Below are 20,173 nucleotides of genomic sequence, written 5' to 3'. Positions count from 1 at the left end.
GTTCAAAATTATTCCTGACCTTCCCACTCTTCATACAATAGGTCTAGAAACCCTTTTCATTCCTGGAACTGCTTCATTGAAAATGAATAAAAGCCGATTTTCTGGACTCAATGAACATTTGTTAGAGTTTTTGAATCTAAATGGGCTTTATTTCAATGTAGCAATAAAGGTCATGGACGTGAAAATGTGTCTGCGTGTAAACACACCTGAGCTCCTGCACTGTAATAACCTCCACCTTAACAAGTCATTTAAGTCTACTATTGAGTCTTAAAATCTTGTTTTTCTTAAAATAAGTTACCAAATCTGCCAATGGGCTGAGATAGATTAATTTGTTTCCAATGCAAATCAATTTATTTCAAGGATTTTCATTACCAAGTGTCATTGTTCTTGACCAGCCTTACTCCGCCTTGTTTCACTCTCCAATTCACTCTCACTCCATTAGCATGAATCTTTATTGGTTTTAAGAAAAATATGATTTTAAGGCTGAACATGAGACTAAAAAACTTATTAAAATGGGCGTATTCTGCAGTGACACATTGTCCAAAAATCTGCCAGTGACATTGTCACAAGGGTCTTGACTCTCTTGTTTTGACATCCTTAAAAAGTATGTGTCATTTTCAGCACAATGTTATTAGTAACATTTGTGTGCTATTAATATGCTTTACAACAAAGATGGGTGTTGTCCTAAATTATACTCACCAATGTCTTCAAAATCACACATCCTTTTACAGAATGTAAGAGAGTGGTTGGTGTTCACAAATGTTTGAATCCCCTAAAATCCAACAGATAAAGGGCAGAAACTGCTCAGTGTGAAATAACATTGGCTGTTGTGTGACAAAAATGGATTTTAAGTTTTTTTACTGGCCCGACAAATGGCTTGTAAGATCTTTGAAATTGTGGTGATTTGCTGACTTAGTAAGAGGATATTCTTGATCCTTTTATCCTCCCCTGACCTAATGCTGACAAAAAAATGACCAAATCAAATTTTTTGAAGTTATTGCCTTTTTCTCTTTTTGGGGCCTGACAGGTGTGATTTCAGTTTTAGGGTGGATTTTCCCTTTGAGTTAAGTGCAGAACGTTGTGTCCAAGCAGCACTGGCCATGCTTCACTATAATGATGTTGCAACATCCACCACTTCGACACCAGCTGGGTCCTCTGAACCTGAGGAGCGCTTGCTTTGTCTGTTCATCCCTGTGTGCTGAAATATTCAAGAGTTCCAAGTTCATGAGACAATCGCTGCCATCTGTGCCCCAGCACTCAGTCCTCCCATCATGGGTGAACATAAGGCCAACATCGGAGCAGATATGTGTGAGAGGTATCAAAATAGATCTCCAGTTTACTGTATACTGCAAATGTCAATATCGCCTGAATGGCATAAACAACACCCTTGGTTTGCTCACACACACACACACACACACACACACACACACAAACCCACACAAAATTCTGCCTCTGCAGAGTCCAAATTTCCATATCCATGAGGGAGGATAGGAAAAGAGGAAACATTTACACAAGACTGCCTCCACACAGTTGAAGAGATCTTTTCTCTTAGGTGTTTTTCTTTTTTTTTTACAATGTCATTGTGCAGTGAGCAAGCTCCTGTGAGAGCTTTACGAATTTCTCAGCAAATGAGAGATTTCCTGAGACAAAAAAGCGAAAGAGGAAGGGTGCAATCAGCCCAGGTTTGTTCTAGACAACATCTCTTCCTTCCTAACCGTTAGGAGAGTGTCAGAGCGAGACATTCAGATGTGGTTTTCACCAAGCACTTTCCCAGGACAGTAATGCAGAGCAATTCTAATGGTGTCATTCAAAGCAGCTGCTTTTCTCAGCAATAAACTGAACGCCTTGCCTAAGCAATTCAAACCGCCTCCACAGATTGCAATACAGTCAACAAAGAACTTATCTTCCAAGTGAAACTATTCATCAATGAATGTGTTTGTGTGCCAAAAAGTAGAAGACAGCTTGAAAAGACCTCAGTTACACCTGAATGGCTACTTCTCTTTTTTAGCTATTGTCACCATTGCAAGTCTTTGAATTCACCTGTTTCCTAACTGCCACTGCCAATTAAATTCAATCGTAAAACAACAATTCTGAGTATTGATATTCACAGGCATGGATAAACACGAAATCGTGAATATCTGTATTTAAAATTGTTGGCAGTAGCGGTTAGTGAAGGTGAATTCAAGGACTTGAAACATTGATAATATGTGCCACTATATAAGTTGTAACTTTGTGTGTGTGTGAGTCAGTGAGAACTTTGCCAGTCTAAACAGCAGTCAGCCATGCTCATTTCCCACATAGGGAATGGGGTCGTTACTCCATGACTGGTGTCAAACAACCAAAAATAAAATCACTATCTGTGTTGTTTTATTGCTTATCTTCAAAGACACACTCAGTATACAATTACAACACAAAGGGCCTTATCTTTCTGTTTGTGTTGCCATTTTTATACATCACAACTATTATTTCAACCATGCTGATAGAAATACACTATCATTTTTAAGGCATTGCTTTTGCATAGAAATGTGAACAATAGCAAATTGCACAATATCTCAACAGCTTTATAAACGGCACATGGTCTATTCAGTATGCCACTGTTTTGGAGGCAATGTGTGTAATATCTACAAGAACATGAAGTGAAACACTTGACAGGAAAGCGTTTCGTGCTAAAGTAATGAATTTCATTCTTGCCAGATGTGGGGGAAAACATAAAAGGAGACAAAATGAACTAATATACGCTGCATTCTACACTCATGCAAAAAGTAATAATCACCGAATCTAAATGAAATTCAGCCATCGATGAGAATAGACTAGAGCTGTATCTATGAAACAATTTCTTTCACTCTGTTTTGTTTACACTAAAACAATGTGTGATGCTTTAATTTGCATGCATACTGTATATGGCCTGACAATGAGACAAGGCAGTGTACACCTTGACTCATCATCACTCCATTCAGTCATTCATAATAGTCTCCTTGATAGAATCTTATCAAAAGACAGACAAGTAGCACAATGTGAGCTTGCATACAGCTTGTATATTTCAGTTTGATAGAGCTGAGAAAATTGCCTAGAGGGATTATAAATATTGAAGCCTCTGCTTGGAGAATGCTAAAATGTAAGTGAAAGACACACAGTGCTGGAATGTGTGCGAATTTGTGTACAGTCTTTGAGGAAGGGAGGGGGTCGTCCTTCAGTGAAGTCAGTCGGTGTTGTTTTGGCCTGTGTTTACATAGCCTACTGTACGTGTTCGGCTGAGAACAATGGCACGGGGGCATTCAAAATGGCCACTGGAGTCACAACGTCAACAACACTACATAAAATGAACAAAATTAACTCTACTAAAACTGCTCTATTTGACGTAATACGGAGCCAAACACAGAGACACTGCGCTGTAAGCGTGTCGGGTGCTGTGTGTTGGAGTGGTTGGCAATGGGATGGTGCTGCATGTTTGTGAAAGCTGATTAAAGATCAAGACAGGAAGGGCCAGGATTAGGGAAACAGGAAAACTGATGCAAGGAAACGGACTACGTCACCAGCCAGCCCCCCACTGCCTCTGCTAAAAGTAAAATCCTGACCCAGCGCAAGTATGGAGTCTTTGCTCAAGTCCCCAATGAAACTTGTACTTTTGACAGGTAAGTGAGCTTATCCGTCAGTCTCTCAGACAGTAGCTGTAGCATGGCAGCACTCTCATATGGAGATTGGTGTACATGTGTGTACTTTTGAGGCGTTTTAAGATCAACTGTGATGGTTTTTTGGGTATGTGAAGGCTCAACAGTTGTGCTTGGTATACGATTTAATTTCAAAATAATTAATGTAATAATTTGTGATTTACAATAGGACTTCTGTATTTATAGATGCGCTGTATTCTAAACTTGGTCATGTGTAGCTCAATGGATCTTGCCACTAACACTGGCCCAGTTAGGGGATCCATTCCCCGTGTAGTTCAATGAGTAGAGCATGTTACTAACACTGCCAGGGTTTGAGGTTCTCGTCCGTGCTAAAAATGTACTACAAAGTGTTTTGGAGAAAGTGTCCACCACATGGTACAAGTGAAACTAACCTTAACTCTAATTGAGTCTTGTACTTGTGTCCGCGCAGCATGGCTCTCCAGTCTGATGGACCCATGCAGCTTCTCTGACATTTGTGATTCATGCCATCCACGTGCAACATGCAAGGCCCTGAATGGATCAAACGACGGCTGCTTCTGTAACCGTGGATATACAGGAGATGGAACAACATTTTGCAATGGTGAATATAATTTCTTCAACACACAAAGCCATCCATATATTACAGAGTATTTACAGTGATGCAAGAGCACAGCCAGCCGGGTGTGTGGGTGCCTTAGAAGCTTGGACTGTATTTTAGGAAACCTTTGACAAATTGTTATTGTTTTTGACCGCTCGTCAACAGCAGACAAACATGTGGGCTCATTTAACAATAAGCCTTGGGAACACGGTTGTTACTCTGCAGTGCAAAGTAATTAGGATGTAGGCAGTTCAAAAATAACTCAGGCAGTCGATGTGTTAAAGCTACTCCAAATGCCCGTTCACAAGACAACAAGGTATTCAAATCAAATTACTTCAAAAGAAACATTCTCCACAGTTATTCGATCAACACAAATCAGTGTCCATTGTTCCTCTGCAAGTGTTTGTCTAATAATATCTCAAAATGTTAATTTAGCTCAAGCTAAGATGTTGTTTTATGTGTAACACAAACATTGTTCAGCAGTGGTAAAGCCAGCTGCTGCATCTTTTAGTCTGCAGAATTATAAGTAGATTAAATACCTTGCTTGTCAACAGTGTCAAAAAAACCCTATGATCACTTTATTCTAAGGAAGAAAGTATTATTTTTATGTGCAAGAAAACATATTTTGCTCTCTCACTTTGCCTCTGGTTCATGTCACCCAGCTCATTAATTTATTTGGCCATTTCCAAAACACACAGGCCTTATGTGGTTAACTTTAAGATCTGTCTAAAAAAAAGTTCTAAACTTTATGTCTGCTTGTCTACCATTCCCTTTTTGGGACTTGGTTTGTTTTTGTAAGACCAGCTGTGGTGGTGTGGAGCTTGCAATTTTTCTGTTCACTAACAACTAGTTGGCTCCACAACTCAGAGTGTTAATCACAGAGAAAACATTGTGATGTAAAAAAAAATCTTTATCTCCACTATACAGCTCTGTTACTAACATTTTTAATGGCCAGCTCTGCCTTTCAGTCAGCATTGTTACTCTTGTTTTGCTTCTGGGCTGCTTTTGCTCAGAATTCCTGGAACCTTTCTTATTTCCTGACCCGATCATAATCATGGCAGGGTTTACATATTTCAAGGGCAAAATGTAAATCAAAATGTGAGTAATATAAACAGCACAGTCAATGATTTCCAAACAAAAAAGGCACAATTAATTTCAGGTTCATGGAATTCCTGTTTGGCAGCATATTTGACAATAATTAACTTCATTTGAGGTAAATTAAGTTCATTTGATGCATAAACTCATGAAATTAAGTGATCATTCTTCAAATTGAAAGACTGAGTCTTAAATTATTTCACGCTGTATTACCACTTTTGCATTTTAGGACTGAACTGCTATGAAAAAAGTTACTTATAAAAAAAAAATCCTGTATATTCATTGCAACTGAGACAGCCCAGAGAATCAATTCAAAGAACAAGGCGGATTAAGACTGAAACTGATCCATCAGGAATATTGTTTTTAATATACTCTTAATTTTTCAAGCAGCGAGCTCCAAAAGCACAGAGCTATTTATACTCAAAGAGAAAAAAGAAGACATCAAAGTGCATTATGAAATACCTGTGGGTGCTGTGTTTGTGCAACAAAGACGGTTCAAAGGTCTGGAATGTTATGGAGCTATTTCCCCTTTGAATATTGTCACATCCCATTGTGAGAGAAAAGGATATCCCTTCTCGGACAGCCTTTGTGCACAAGGTACAGTGGGGGAGGAAGAGTGATGCGTCCATCATATCTAGAAAAATTAACAGAACAGTGGAAATTCTTACCAGGTCACTTCCAGCACACATAGAAATGCAGTGGAGGAAGGTGCGTTTGAAAAAGAAGCTGGAGCAGCAGTTTCTAAAATGATTCGGTGACACAGCAGGATCCACAGCAAACTGTTCTGAACTTAGTGCCTTGTAAACCCGGGCAGGAAAATAAATATTCAAAGTAATTTGAGTTTCTAGAAATCAAACGACAGACAAACAACTGCTCAACTGTTTCAAATGTGGCATGAAAGGTGCAACCAGCCAAGGCTGTAATCAAGTCCAAGATAAGACCACAACTGAGCTTCATCAAGTTCAAGTTCAAAAGTTAGGAATTCCTAAATATTAATCCCATTGTTGAGAACGGTTCAAGTCAATATTTGTGTGAACATGCACAGCCCTCTTCCAAAGACAGAAACCAGATGAAACGTGTGATGTCATCAGGTATACAGTAATGTCTGTAGCTGCTCTATAGAGAATGAATTGGGATAGATGGTAAAGGAGACTGCGATTGTACCTAGGGGGATTTTTCTGGGGATAACGGTCTGGTTCTTAATGGTGAGCATTAGGCTAGAATAAACTGTATTTCAGTGTTAAAACTCAAAAAAACAATCTGTTGGTTTACAAAATCCTACTTTTTGTCTATTTGTTGTCTATAGAGCAGCTCCAGACTTCACAGCTTCAGCTAATGACATCACATGTTTGAGTTCTGGTTCTCTGGTTTCTGTCTTTGGGAGACAGTTGTTGATGTTAACAAATTTTGTTTGGAGTGTCCTAGAATATATTGATAATTTTGTTGTTTTGCGGTGTATTTTTCTTGTCCCTGCGGATAAATTGCCAAACGCAGATGACGTGACATCACATCGATACATTTCCACCGCAGCTACAATAGAGTTTAATAGAGGAACAATTTTCAACTAAACATCAGGTTTCAGTGTCAGTCCCTCAGAATCAAAGGCAGAGATACCAATTTCTCCCCTGACTGTAGCCTCAATAGTCTATAATGCAGTGCAGCCACAAGACATGTTGTGTTTTGAGCAAGGGGCACGACTCTGTCTTTTCCTTGACGGGAAAAACTCACTCTCCTGCTCTTGCTCCGCTATTGTTATTCCTATCGCTATCTCTATTGAGCTCTCCACCTACACTTCAAAGGAACAGCTGGATGCAACAAGTTCAGGCCCGTTCTCTGGGGGTGGTTGAAAGGCATTTTGGGAAATGCAGGAAATCAAAAAGTAAATCACTACACTTCATCACAGAGCAACTCTTGGAATGCACTGAACATCACAGATTGATTATATTTAACAGTTAAAGAGTATCCAAGGGTGGAATCTTCCTTCCTGTAATTGTTCAGTCATGTTTCTTTTTGCAATATTAATTATCCATTTAAAGGCAGCAGTGAATGAGTTTCCCTGCCATTGAATAGGTGGGGTGGGTCACTCTGCAAAACAGATTCATTAGACTGGTTAAGTGTCCCATGATGAGCTAAATGCGGCTAAATGAGGCTTTTACACCCTGCCAGGAATAAAATGATGAGAAAACACTGAATACTTGTCATTTTTTGGCATGAAAATGGTCAGATTAAAAGACATTATATATCGGCTATCGGCAACTTCAATCCAAAAACATTAGTATTGCTATTGGCCTTCAAAAACCCATATCGGTCGAACCTAAAGTATATAAGGAACAATAGCAAGTGTGTCTTATGATTTTCACATAATTCTCAGATTATTAGTGTCACTTTCAGGTAGAATTACAAGACCAAACACAAATATATACACAAGACAATACAAAGATCACCGCATACCAGGACTCAGCCTGAGACGTGATCAGATTTCGAAAATGTGGTCTCAAGACTGGACAAAGGGCCAAGACCCGACTCAAGCGATGCAACCTCACATCCAACCGGTTTTCCAAATAGGCCAACAATATTTCAAGCCTATTTTGAGAATTATTGTCTTGCAAGCAACTAACCCAGTTTACTTCCTATCCCCCTCTCACCGCAGACGACAACGAGTGCCAGAATGTGACTAATATCTGCGGGGACAAGGGGAACTGCACTAACACACAGGGCAGCTACTACTGCACATGTGTCTCTGGATACACATCCACAGGACCGGACAAGTTCCAGACAAACGATGGCACTGAATGCACTGGTAATGTCAGAGTCACAGTCATTTTATTCACCCAGTATCATAAATGTACAGGGATTTGTTTTAGTGACATTGATGCGGAAACATATTGACAGCTACTATAGTAACACAGTACATACTGACACGCATGGTACCGAGACAATAGGACCTCACATAGACATACAATACACAGTAAACTATAAATATCACTTTAAAGGTGCTACATGTTGCATTTTTAAACATCAATATATCATTGTAAAATTAATTGTGATACATTGTTACAATTACGGTAAACAAGAGAGACTATGTTCGAGATGACTGGTAGCCTCTGTCTCACACCAGTATTGTTAGTGCTAGTGTTTCTCAAAATTAAGACCACATTTCCCATCAACGCCACTGCTTTCTGTCACAAAGAAGATGTTGCTACTTATCCCCTGGCAACACTCTGTGTGCCTTTGTTTTCTCTTTCACTTTACTGAAGAGGGTAAACATATTGAAAATGATTTTTCCATCGGCCTTTCGCTCTTTCCAGCATCTACCTCCACAAGAAACAAACAGCCCTTATCTTTGATTTGTGCTGTAAAGCAATTTCCCTTTTTGCTGTAAATCAATACAGCAGATTTCCCACTAAATCTGACCCAGTGGCACACAGAGTAAAATGCAGTGTAGAGGCCGGTAGAGGCTCCCAGTCTTCTCAGCGGTGGTCTCATTTGTTCACAGTAATACTAATTAATGTGGTAATGATTCATTGATGTTAAAATACACATAGCACCTTTAGAAGCACTCAATCTGTATACATATAGGCAGTATGACATGGCATGATCCTGTTGTGTTGTTTGAAGTGTAGTATGGTCTTGGAGTTTGGTGTTTGTTTCCACAGCATCGACTGAATTTATTTTTCTGAACAGAGCAGCATACTGAATAATCTGTATTTCTGTCATGTCTACCAATACATAAAATATTAATATTTTTTTTATTTTATTATCATTTTGGAAGAGTAGGTGTCACTCTTTTCATATGGTGTTTATATCTCTTTTTTGGAACTCAACTCTTCATTCACATCTTTTTTTAGATATTGATGAATGTAAGACAGGACAGATCTGTGGACCGAACTCACACTGCCATAATACCAATGGATCTTTCTATTGCACCTGCCAGCGCGATTACATCCCGGCTTCAGGCGCTAAGCATTTTCATCCAGAGAATGGTGTAAGATGTAAAGGTGGGTATCTGGGTGTAAGAGCGCATACATACACACATACCCCCACATATTCTTTTTCTTTTTTAACTTTCTCTCTCTCCAACAAACACTCACATCACACACACACATGTACACACCAGACAGGCACCAGCTAATTTAAAGATTTGTGGAGAACCTATGATGCAATGCACCAGGTAAATGGTGCAATGTTAAATTTTCTGATGTTTCAAGCAGCCTTGATGACAAAGAGAATGATGTGACATATTATGCGCTGTGCGTGTTGGTGGAATTCAGACAGCGAATGACTGTAACATCCTTTTTCTGGAGAAACCATGAAGATCAAGTCACTAATCAAAGACACACCTTTGGTAATTGTTGTTTTCCAGAGCATCCCCAAAAATACTGCCATGACAACAGTGGCTGCATCACACAGACTGTCAACAAAACACTTGAATATGTGAGTACCCCTCTTCAGTAACTCAGCCAAATGTGGTGAAAATAGATATGATGACACTGCCCTCTGTTGGTGAGAGTGGAGTCAAACATGAGATGAAACAGTTGTGTTGCCAATGGTGATAACGGTACAGTTTTGTCATTTCATATTCTGGATCAAACAAAGAGAAAATGCCAGACTGCACACCAGTCGGACACTAAGGTCCCCTTCTGCTTTGATTAATAACTCCCTTTTTTTCTACATCAATATTATTTAGAACACATCATAATGCGGCTCTTGCTCCTCTTTAGAGAGGAGAGGACACATCTGATTGAATGTACCATGTTTTTCATTATCTTAAAGCCATTTTGATCTAAAGGCTTATGCTTAAATGACTGAAATTCGTTTTTTAGACAAATATAAATAGTGAAGTTGATGCTTATGTATGGATTTCTTTCCAACGCCTTTGCTTTTCCGTTAAGGCAAAGGGCAGCTACATTAAAGAATCTAAAATATCAGATATATCATTTGTGTTATTTCATAGTTTTGATGTCTTTACTACTATTCTAAAATGTGAAAAAATAGTAAAAACAAAAAAAAGAAACTTTTGACTACTAGTGTATGCTGTTACATATCTTTTGAATTGCTTATTGCTTAATTTATTTATTTTTTGTGTTTCTCCTTGTGCCCTTCCTCAAGAGATCAGGCTGACAAATTATTGAGTGACATATCTGGTTAAATAAAAGTAAAAAAAGAATAAGAAAAAGACTCCACTTGGGGCAGGAATGTGAGATCATTAAATACTCTGTCTTTCATTTGAAGATGAGCAACCTCACCGAGCCTCAGAGTCTGCTGGGGGAGATCGCCAAGCGGACATCGGGCGAGCTCACCTCGGTGGAGGTGATCGCGTACGTTGAGGCCTTGAGTCGATCCACATCGATGTTGGCTGTCAGGGAGAAGCACGAACCGTCTGTCATCAACTCAACTCTCACTGTAAGCTTTGTTTACCATTCTCAGTTAGGCTACATCAAACAACATTTGGCATTCTGACCTGTGATTATCAATCACCATTCATCCAGTTCAGTTTTTACATTCACATTTCAGCTCTTTCCTCAAAATTATATAACACTACAATATTATACTGTACTATACCATTGGGCTCTGTTGATATGGGGTTTTGAAGGCCGATACCAATAGCCTAGATGATATTTTGTACTGATAGTCAGTATCTTTAATTTGTTCCATTGCCATGCCAAAAATTACGAATAGCCTACTTTGATTTGAAGCCTCTGAAACAGCATTTAAACCATCATGGGACACTGATGGAAAACGGACAGAATTATTGACGGATTAACGGCAGAAATTCAGTAGCCTAGCTTCGCTAATAACGGAGCTAGCTACTTCATAGAAACAACTTAAATTCACTTGAACACATTGTTTTTTATCACTCACATTGGGTTGAAAATAGGAAAGTACATCTAGTTTCTTCTTTGTCGACATGTTCACAACACAACCTGTCAGCTCCGCGGCTCAGAGTAAACTGTCTGTGTGTCTGTCATTTGATTGTGCGTTTGTTTAATGTGTCCCGGTGTCCCGGTTGAGTGGAGTTTTCCGTTTTTAAAGGATAAGGCCGGTGTTTTTTAATGCATTTCTTACCGTCAACAAATCCTATGAAAATAACAAAATCAACAATGCGTTTGCTCTACTCCCGTTACTTTCTGACTTCCCACGTACCGTTTTTAGCCGTCAACCCGGAAGTCATTGGCTCCAATTGTAAGCTAAAAACCTTGAAAAGGTTTAAAGACAGTTTAAATTTAAAAATCGCTAACTGTTACCACGAAAAGTCAGACTGTTGTAGTTGTTACCAAATCAAATTCAAATGGGAACAAATTCTTCATTACGCCGGGGACTATTTTCGGTGCTACGGAACTACTTTCCTGAGATCGCAAAGTGTTTACAGCCGGCTTGAAGTTGTTTGAGGAAAAAGTCGGCTGGCCCGATGCATTGTGATGATGAAATATGCTGCCCAGAGCAACGGCATGGCTCTTTGACGTGTTTTTAATCGTTTTTTTAATACAATGGACGTACCGGTGCGATTTGTTTCCTCTGTCAAGAGACTCAACACCATCTAGTCAGAGATGCCCTCTAGAGGCCATCTCACTAAGCGTTGACTGACTGACTGATTGACTGACTGACTGACCTGAATTTGCCGTGTGATGCCCTCGGCCCTGCGCCGTTGGAAAAACATTACTGAACCATTAAATGAATGAATAAAAAGTACAAAGAAAATGCAATTTCATTGCAGGCTTATAGACTGTTTTTATGTAGCTGTGGTCAGAGAGGAACCTCCATCCAATATTTAATAAAAGGCCAATATTGGCAAACAATCTATCAGTCTAACCCTACTTTACAAGTAATGACATAGGCCTATATTACACTTTTCTACGCGCATTATACTATTTATTTTTCAAAAGATTGTCATCTTCTTTTCAACAGAAATTGGTTAATGCAGTAAACAACTTGGTGGAGCAGGATGAACTGGTGGCTTGGAGCAGAATCAAAGAAGAGCGCAGGGAGAATACCATCACCAAACTGCTGCATACAGTTGAAGAAAGTAGTCTGACTTTGGCCAGCAGCTACAAAACTCCAACCGAGCTTGAGATCAAAGCTACCGAAATGGGTGAGATAATCATTAACACAGAGAGCTCTTACAGACACTCAAATTATATTAAATTGTCATTCCAGTCATTGCCGTCTCTGATTGTGCAGATATTGACGTTCTGGATAATTGTCATTTTCATATCCTACCATCATTTTTTCTCTCATCCACAGAATTGAAACTCTGTACCTTTGATGTTCGTCAGACGAAAGCCAAGCTGTCTGTTTCCATGGGAGGAGATCATATAAGTCTGACTCCAAAATCTAGACCAGAGGAGGGCAGGAATGGTAAGATATTTTAAAATATGTAAGTTACAGTCAGTGTGGGAAAATGTGTATGCACACAATGATCTGTTAATGTAACATTCACCACACAGACAAGCTGCACACTTTTATTAATTTGTACATTTTCCCACACTGAGCTTACTGTAACAAATATCCTCTTGTTCTGTGTGGTCTGAGGGACAACGACTAATATATACTGTAGTATATAACAGGGTTGGAGTCAATTAATGAATGAACTCATCAATTCCAATTCAGTGGAGGAATTGGTATTGGAATTTGAAAAAACCTACAGGAAGCAGAATTGGAATTTCAGGAAGTTGAATTTAATTCAATTAAATGCTGTGAAATTCCATGTTTTGTTTTTTTTGTTTGTTTTTTTCTTACCACATATTTTAGATTACACATACTGATATGCAGTATATTATCAATACTGAATATCATAACATGTTAAAGGGACCTTTCAGGTGGTATTTGATGCAGAACATGTAATCGTTATACATATATTATGATTGAATGTATTTGATTTGTTTAACTGTCTTTTATTTGATTCATAATGTTTGATTTATAATGTTTAGCAAGTCAGTACAACCTCTCTTAGCAGCGGAATTGCATGGAATTTAATGGAATTCAATTATGTTCACTGTCATTCCAATTCAGTTCCAGTTCTGTTTCCTTAGAGCTGGGTGACAGTCCAATTCCAATTCCAACACTTGAATTGGAATTGACCACACATTCTCAATTCAGTTCATGAATGGTCCCAACCCTGGTATAAAGTATACAGTATATTTCCATAAACAAAAAAAAAACAAAAAAACAAAAAACAAAAACCGCTGGAGTTAACTGATGGAAAAGTTTGATTAAAAAAAAAAAAGTTAGACTCCTTCCTATCTTTTTTTAACTTTCTGTCCATCAGGAAGTGTGTCAGTGGTGTTTGTGCGATATGACAGCATCGGTGACATCCTGAAGCCGAGCAGCGACCCAGGTGTCACCGACTACTCGCGCTACGCAGGAACAGGGGAAATCACTGTCAACTCCCAAGTCATAGCAGCAGCCGTCAAACCTGCTGACGTTTACCAACTTGACCATGTCACCTTCACTCTGAGACACAATGAGGTAAAGATTATACAGAGTGCTGAGGCTGGCTACATTGTTTTTTCACACCTGCACTCTTACTGTATACCTTAAAAATGTATGCTACTTCAGTCAGATGCTCAGCAATAAAAAATCTGCCAATGGGGTGAGACAAATCCACTTGTTTTGCAGAATTGTCATGAATGAAGTGACATCGTCTTGATGCTGGTGGATCTTTCTTATTCTGCCTTATTTTAAGATACTGACACTTCCTGAAACAAGCAAAACTGCATCGTGGGTAATTGGAATCATCTCACCCCATAGGCAGAATTTTTCACTTTATTTAAGAAAAGTAATATTTTAGGACTGTATATGAGACTTAATAGCTTGTAATGATAGAAATCTTTTGCTGCACACCTGTGTAAGTTTTTTTCTTCACTTCCCTGGTGTTCTTATGTTGTATCGTCAGTATATGTATTATTTAAAGAAGCATTAGCTTCTCTTACGATCCTGTTCAGTTTCAAACTTCATCAGAAATCCATCACATATCCTGCTGACAGATATCATTGTCAGTCTGGAGCCATCGTTGCTCTTTTGTCTTGAGAAATAGCTTCCTTATTCCTGGATGAATCATTCAATAACTTGATAACTGTCATCGAGTTCCCAGAAAAGTAAAATTTAAACAAATGCACATGGGAAGGATAGTTTGTGCTCTGTGTAAAGTTTTATTTCAGTCAAATTGTTTACAATAACGACATCACCGAGTTGTCCAGATTCTATTCCCTGTATTTCTGCTGTAAACTCTCAATTAAAGGGATCTTGCCCGAAGTCATAACAAGAAAGCGGTGAGAAATGGCCCAGGAATAATGCAGAATACATAGATGATGGAGGAAATAACCTTAAAAGTTAATGTTCTGGTATTTTCATTTAAGATCATGATAATGCATGAGAAAATGAAAATGCATCATTTTTGTTGGACCCTTGAGGCTCCAGTCTAGTAGAGGGAATGTGGCTCACTGACTTAATGTTGAGCTGTGAAAATCCTGCTAAAAAAAGCTTTTTAAGGGCAGCAGCATCACGACTCATTCAGGGGGCCAAGAGTTCATTTGGATCCAAATTCATGGTCTTCTTGGTTATAGATTATTTTTATTTAATTTATTTTTTAGAGCGGCAATCAACGATACTATGTGTAATAATTATCTTAGCATTTTAATTGTTCCCATTTATTTTTCTAACAATGGGACAACAAAGTGAGAAAAATCAATGCACAACACTGCAAGCATGCAATTGTTAGAACTTTGTGTCTGGAAAATGACAGTTTAAGTGTCAGTTGTGCCTTTATAGATATTTTAACAAAAGCTTTCAAGTATAATTTACCTGATGCCTTCAATGTTTGGATGGATTGTAATTTATTTTTAGTTATTTTGATGAAACCTGCAAGATCAGTTGCCGGTGTGTCATACAAAAAATAAGATCCACAGTCTCAACAACTTCTTTCTCACTCTCTATCCCCCACAGCCCATAGACACGGCAGCTGATGTGACCAAGTGTGCCTTCTGGGAGTACGAGGCGGCCGGCCTGCAGGGCCACTGGGCCACTCACGGCTGTGAGAGAGTTCAGGTCAACAGCACCGCAACCACATGCTCCTGCAACCACCTCACACACTTCGCTATCCTCATGTCGTCCGGACGGGCCAACGTAAGTCGCCACACATTAGAAATACAACTGTAACACCGCAAACATACTTGCTTTTTGGCATTGTTTTCACTGGGGCTTAAAAACTGTTGCAAGTGTAGAACCTCTCATCTGGATTGTGCAACTATTATTTTTGGTGACAACTTTGATTTAGAAAAATACTTAATTTCCAACAGATACAGAATACTGAGCCTTAAATGAGGAGAGTTAGGTAACTCAATATGCTATTTTCTCATGTTAAAATATGTAAAATATAGAAATTGTTCCACAAAGACAACTCTGAAAATATGAACAAGATCAATGGCTGTAATATCAGTGGTTTTCAACTTGTGAGTAGGAACCACAGATGGGGTCACACGGTGTACATTTTACCTTCTTAATAAGTGATAAATTCTTCTTTTTTTCTGAAGGAGCTAATAGATCATACATATTTGTTATATAATGAATAATTGAAATATAATGAATATTCACAGCCTCTGCAACCTAGTTACCTCAGGCTATTTCACAGCTCACCATTTTGTGTGTGTGTGTGTGTGTGTGTATGTGTGTGCGTGCGCGCTTGTGTGTGTGCATGCTTGTGCGTATGTATACTACGGCTTCACCAATATGGGTTTTTGAAGGCTGATACCGATATTTTTGTAATGAAGCTGCCAATAGTCGAGAATTTTTTGTCCTGCTATTCAATATCATTAAATCTAATAAATATCTTAATTTCAAGTATTAAGTGTTTCCACCCTGAATTCTATTCTTGTCAGAATGGAAAAGCCTCTCAAACTGCATGTTGACCATCATCTGACACTAAAACTCTCCACTGGAAACTACTAATGAAATTCTTAAAGGGTTAGCAGCTCTTTAAGGCTGGGTGACCCGTCCCAAATGGCAGGGAAACTCTGAGATATATTACTACCTTTAAATTAAGAGTTAGCTTTTCTGTATCTGTGGTCTGTGAGGAACTTCCATCACATCAGCACTGGACCACATGAAAACCGGGCCAATATCGGTCGAACCCTAGTGTGTGCCCGTGTTACATCCAGTGATTCCAAGCAGCAACACTGCAAATCACAACTTCAACATACGATGAAACTGCGAATGAAACACCTCCATTTCCATTTGCCTCTCAGCTGGTGGCCCACTATACCATTCTGACCCGGATCACCCAGCTGGGGATGATCATCTCCCTCATCTGTCTGTCCATGTGCATCTTCACCTTCTGGTTCTTCAGTGAGATCCAGAGCACCAGAACCACCATCCACAAGAACCTGTGCTGCAGCCTCTTCATGGCCGAGTTCATCTTCCTGGTCGGGATCAACATGAACACCCATAAGGTGAGTTCTGGCTGCGCCTCAACACGGTGAAACAAGGAAAAGTTCAGGTGTGTGTGTGTGTGTGTGTGTGTGTGTATGTGTGTTGTATTTGTTAATTTCCTTCACATTTAATTATACAGCCAGTCACTCCCTTGTCCGCTATTGTAAGATTACATAGGTGATCAGTCTGTCTGTTGATCTGGATAGGAGCCACAGCTAAATGCCTGGAATGTAAATGTTAAATGTAAATGGCACTCTCTCTCTCTCTCTCTCTCTCTCTCTCTCTCTCTGTCTCTCTCTCTCTCACATTCAATTCAACAACAATTCAGTTGAGTTCATTTTAAGTGGCTTTTTTGACATTATAAGATCATTTTTATATTGCCAAAGCATAACTGCTAAAACCATTACCAACACATCATAGATGAAACAAACAAACATATGTATAGTATAGAGAGTATAAATGGTAATCCTTACATATGGGAATATAATAATCTTACACATTGTGCCCCTCTCTCTCTCTCTCTCTCTCCCCCCCCCCCCCTTTTTGTCTGTTTTTTTTGCAGCTTTTCTGCTCTGTTATTGCGGGGCTGCTGCATTATTTCTTCCTTGCGGCCTTTGCCTGGATGTGCATCGAGGGCATCCATCTGTATTTAATAGTGGTTGGCGTCATCTACAACAAAGGCTTCCTGCACCGTAACTTTTACATCTTCGGCTACGGAAGCCCAGCGGTGGTGGTGGCCATCTCAGCAACACTGGGCTTCAAGTATTACGGCACTGATAAAGTGTAAGTGCAACAGATTTGAGTTTGTTTATGATGCATATTCCTTTAGTTCCTTTAGTAAACTGTGCATCAAGGATTGTATCTGCACACCTTATGTGTATTTGTAGGTGCAATTAAATAAAGTCAAAAACTAAACCTTGAAGGCGAGGAGGAAATTATTGCAACAAGGAAATCTTAAAAGACACAGTGAAAGTGAAAGTGTTTGTTAAATAATGCTTTGTATTATAGGTGTTGGCTGAGCACAGAAAACAACTTCATATGGAGTTTCATTGGGCCTGCATGTTTGATCATTCTGGTAAGATCAGAAACCCCGATCAGTTGAGATTGAAGCAGGTGCCTTTTTTCATGTACTGAAAAAAAGAGTATTAAAACATTAATTGAATTCATCAGAAAGGGATTGCTTCAAAGAGAAGGATTCATTTGATCTTGTTTGTTTGTCATGTTTGTTTTGGTCGGTCCCCGCTCAGGTTAATCTCCTGGCTTTTGGAGTAATCATCTACAAAGTGTACCGCCATACCGCTGTGAAAAAGCCTGAAATCAGCCACTATGAAAACATCAGGTATGATTATGTGTACTGTTGTTGAGTAGGTCAGAAGATTCAGAATATTGAAAGCCAAATTTAAAGTTCAATATCGGTTTGATTATTATGGTATCATGTTGTCATTAGCTGGATGTGTACAATATCAAATTTTGGAGACACCAATATTAATGGGATGCTGGCCCACAGGAACACAAATTCAAAGTGAAAAGTTGTAGCTGCACTCCCATAGCTCCACTTTATTCTTACAACATTAAATCAAACCCTGATGAAGACAGTGCTGCTGTCAAATCGCTGCTTTTTTAATGTTGTAAGACAATAAAGAATTCTGCATCTATGGGAGCTATGGGAGTGCGGCTACAACTTTTTACGTGCAATATCAAATCTGCCATTAGTCCTGTGTTGATTTAGAAAAATAGTTTATTTGCATGCACCCATACTGTACTGAAGTCAGCCTGATAACCACAGGTCCTGTGCCCGCGGCGCTCTGGCCCTGCTCTTCGTCCTGGGGGCAACCTGGACCTTTGGTGTGCTGCACATCCTGAACGAGACGACGCTCACTGCCTATCTCTTCACCATCACCAACGCCTTCCAGGGGATGTTCATCTTCATCTTCCTATGTGTCTTGTCCAGAAAGGTAAAACCCCGATTCTCATGATGGTTCATTATTGCTGGATGGCCTTCCTTTGATTATTTTCGATCCTTTATTTATCCAGGGAAGGTGTACTGAGCATGTCTGCACTTTCTCAGCATCACACTGCTTTACTGAGATGCACCCACAGTCATACTTGGAAGCTGCCCAGCAGAACTTCTAATGTTGGCAGCTCCACTGCAGCCGATGGGGGTTAAATGCTTTGCTCAAGAGCACTTCAACAGTAGTTGTTGGCAGATTGGAAAGCATTCCTGAGTCCCACATTTTCCCAGCTACTCTAGGGATTCAAACTAGTAACCTTCTGGTCACAAGTCCACTTTTCCAAACCTTTAGGCTGTTACCTGTTTTGAGAAATGGTCACCTCTATTCAGAAATTAATTGAATAATATGCTAGACTGAATAGGAAACATATATTATATTTTATGTTATATTTTATGTTATATGATATGATATGATATGATATGATATGATATGATATGATATTGCCATGTTATGTTACGTTACGTTACGTTACGTTACGTTACGTTACGTTACGTTACGTTACGTTACGTTATGTTATGTTAGAAATAACAATAATAATATGTACTCATCCAACTTCTTCCTTCTCCTATGTATCATTCCAGATTCAAGAGGAGTACTACAGGCTTTTCAAAAATGTGCCATGTTGTTTTGAATGCCTGAGATGAACCAGTACAACCAAAGCCAATCACCTGCAGTTGTACAATAGTCTACAGCTTTGCAATAACCTTTGCCTCATATGTTGATTATTGGAAAATACAGCAAATAACACCGTGGGAGGAATGATAAAGTACAGATGTCAAATAAACAATTACATGTAGCACTAGTAATTTCAAAATGTCTTATTTTCTTTTTGAAAGGCTGCCTTTTTATACATCATCTTTATGGTTATTTTTTGTTTAGGATTTTTCAGTACAGGTTACACATATAAATCTTGCATCAACTGTTTCAGAATTCAGGACATTTCTCAAAATAAGTTCCTGTCAAAGTAATACTGGAAACTAAACATTTTGTATATTTTCAGTTTAATTCAATTCCTTTGCAATTATCTGCATTACATTCCAAATCTCCTAGGCAATCTGTTTTCTCGCTGCTTGTTTGATCCTTTCTTGTGTGTGGAATTGATTTATAAATTATTAAAATGAGTGTGGCAACCAGCACATATCTTTGCTCCTCTCTTCTTTTAAGTGCAAAATCAATTGTCTTGTTTAATGCATTCTTTCACCCTCCCTTCCTTAGGAACATTAACACACTTTAGTGTGCAACATACGAGATAAGAGTTATGATGAATAATTTTGTATTAAAGACAAGTTCGCCGTCCTTTGATTTAGTCTTCTCTTTAATGATACATGCTGCATGGAGAGAAGTACATCATAGCAAAGGGAATGGTGCAGTTCTCTGACAAGGGTCAGACTAACCAG

The 20,173-nt window shown here is 39.0% G+C and overlaps 1 protein-coding gene across 1 annotated transcript; it reads left to right on the top strand.

Annotated features, from left to right (window-relative positions):
- The first annotated feature begins 3,560 nt into the window (after positions 1-3,560).
- adgrl4 (adhesion G protein-coupled receptor L4) lies at positions 3,561-19,864 on the top strand. Its single transcript, XM_071532626.1, has 16 exons — positions 3,561-3,632; positions 4,099-4,248; positions 7,991-8,140; positions 9,189-9,338; positions 9,704-9,774; positions 10,573-10,743; positions 12,247-12,430; positions 12,583-12,696; positions 13,607-13,806; positions 15,283-15,462; positions 16,581-16,784; positions 17,327-17,547; positions 17,773-17,839; positions 18,012-18,103; positions 18,551-18,719; positions 19,358-19,864. The coding sequence occupies exons 1-16, from the start codon at positions 3,587-3,589 to the stop codon at positions 19,418-19,420; spliced, it is 2,232 nt and encodes a 743-aa protein (XP_071388727.1). The 5' UTR covers positions 3,561-3,586; the 3' UTR covers positions 19,421-19,864.
- Positions 19,865-20,173: the final 309 nt, after the last annotated feature.

The sequence above is a fragment of the Centroberyx affinis genome, unplaced genomic scaffold, assembly GCF_046629955.1.
Source record: "Centroberyx affinis isolate AG114_WGS23_722 - 3 ecotype Tasmania unplaced genomic scaffold, CSIRO-AGI_Caff_v1 ptg002225l_1, whole genome shotgun sequence".
In the NCBI taxonomy this organism is placed as follows: Eukaryota; Metazoa; Chordata; class Actinopteri; order Beryciformes; family Berycidae; genus Centroberyx; species Centroberyx affinis.
This window is presented reverse-complemented; position numbering and strand designations above follow the sequence as displayed.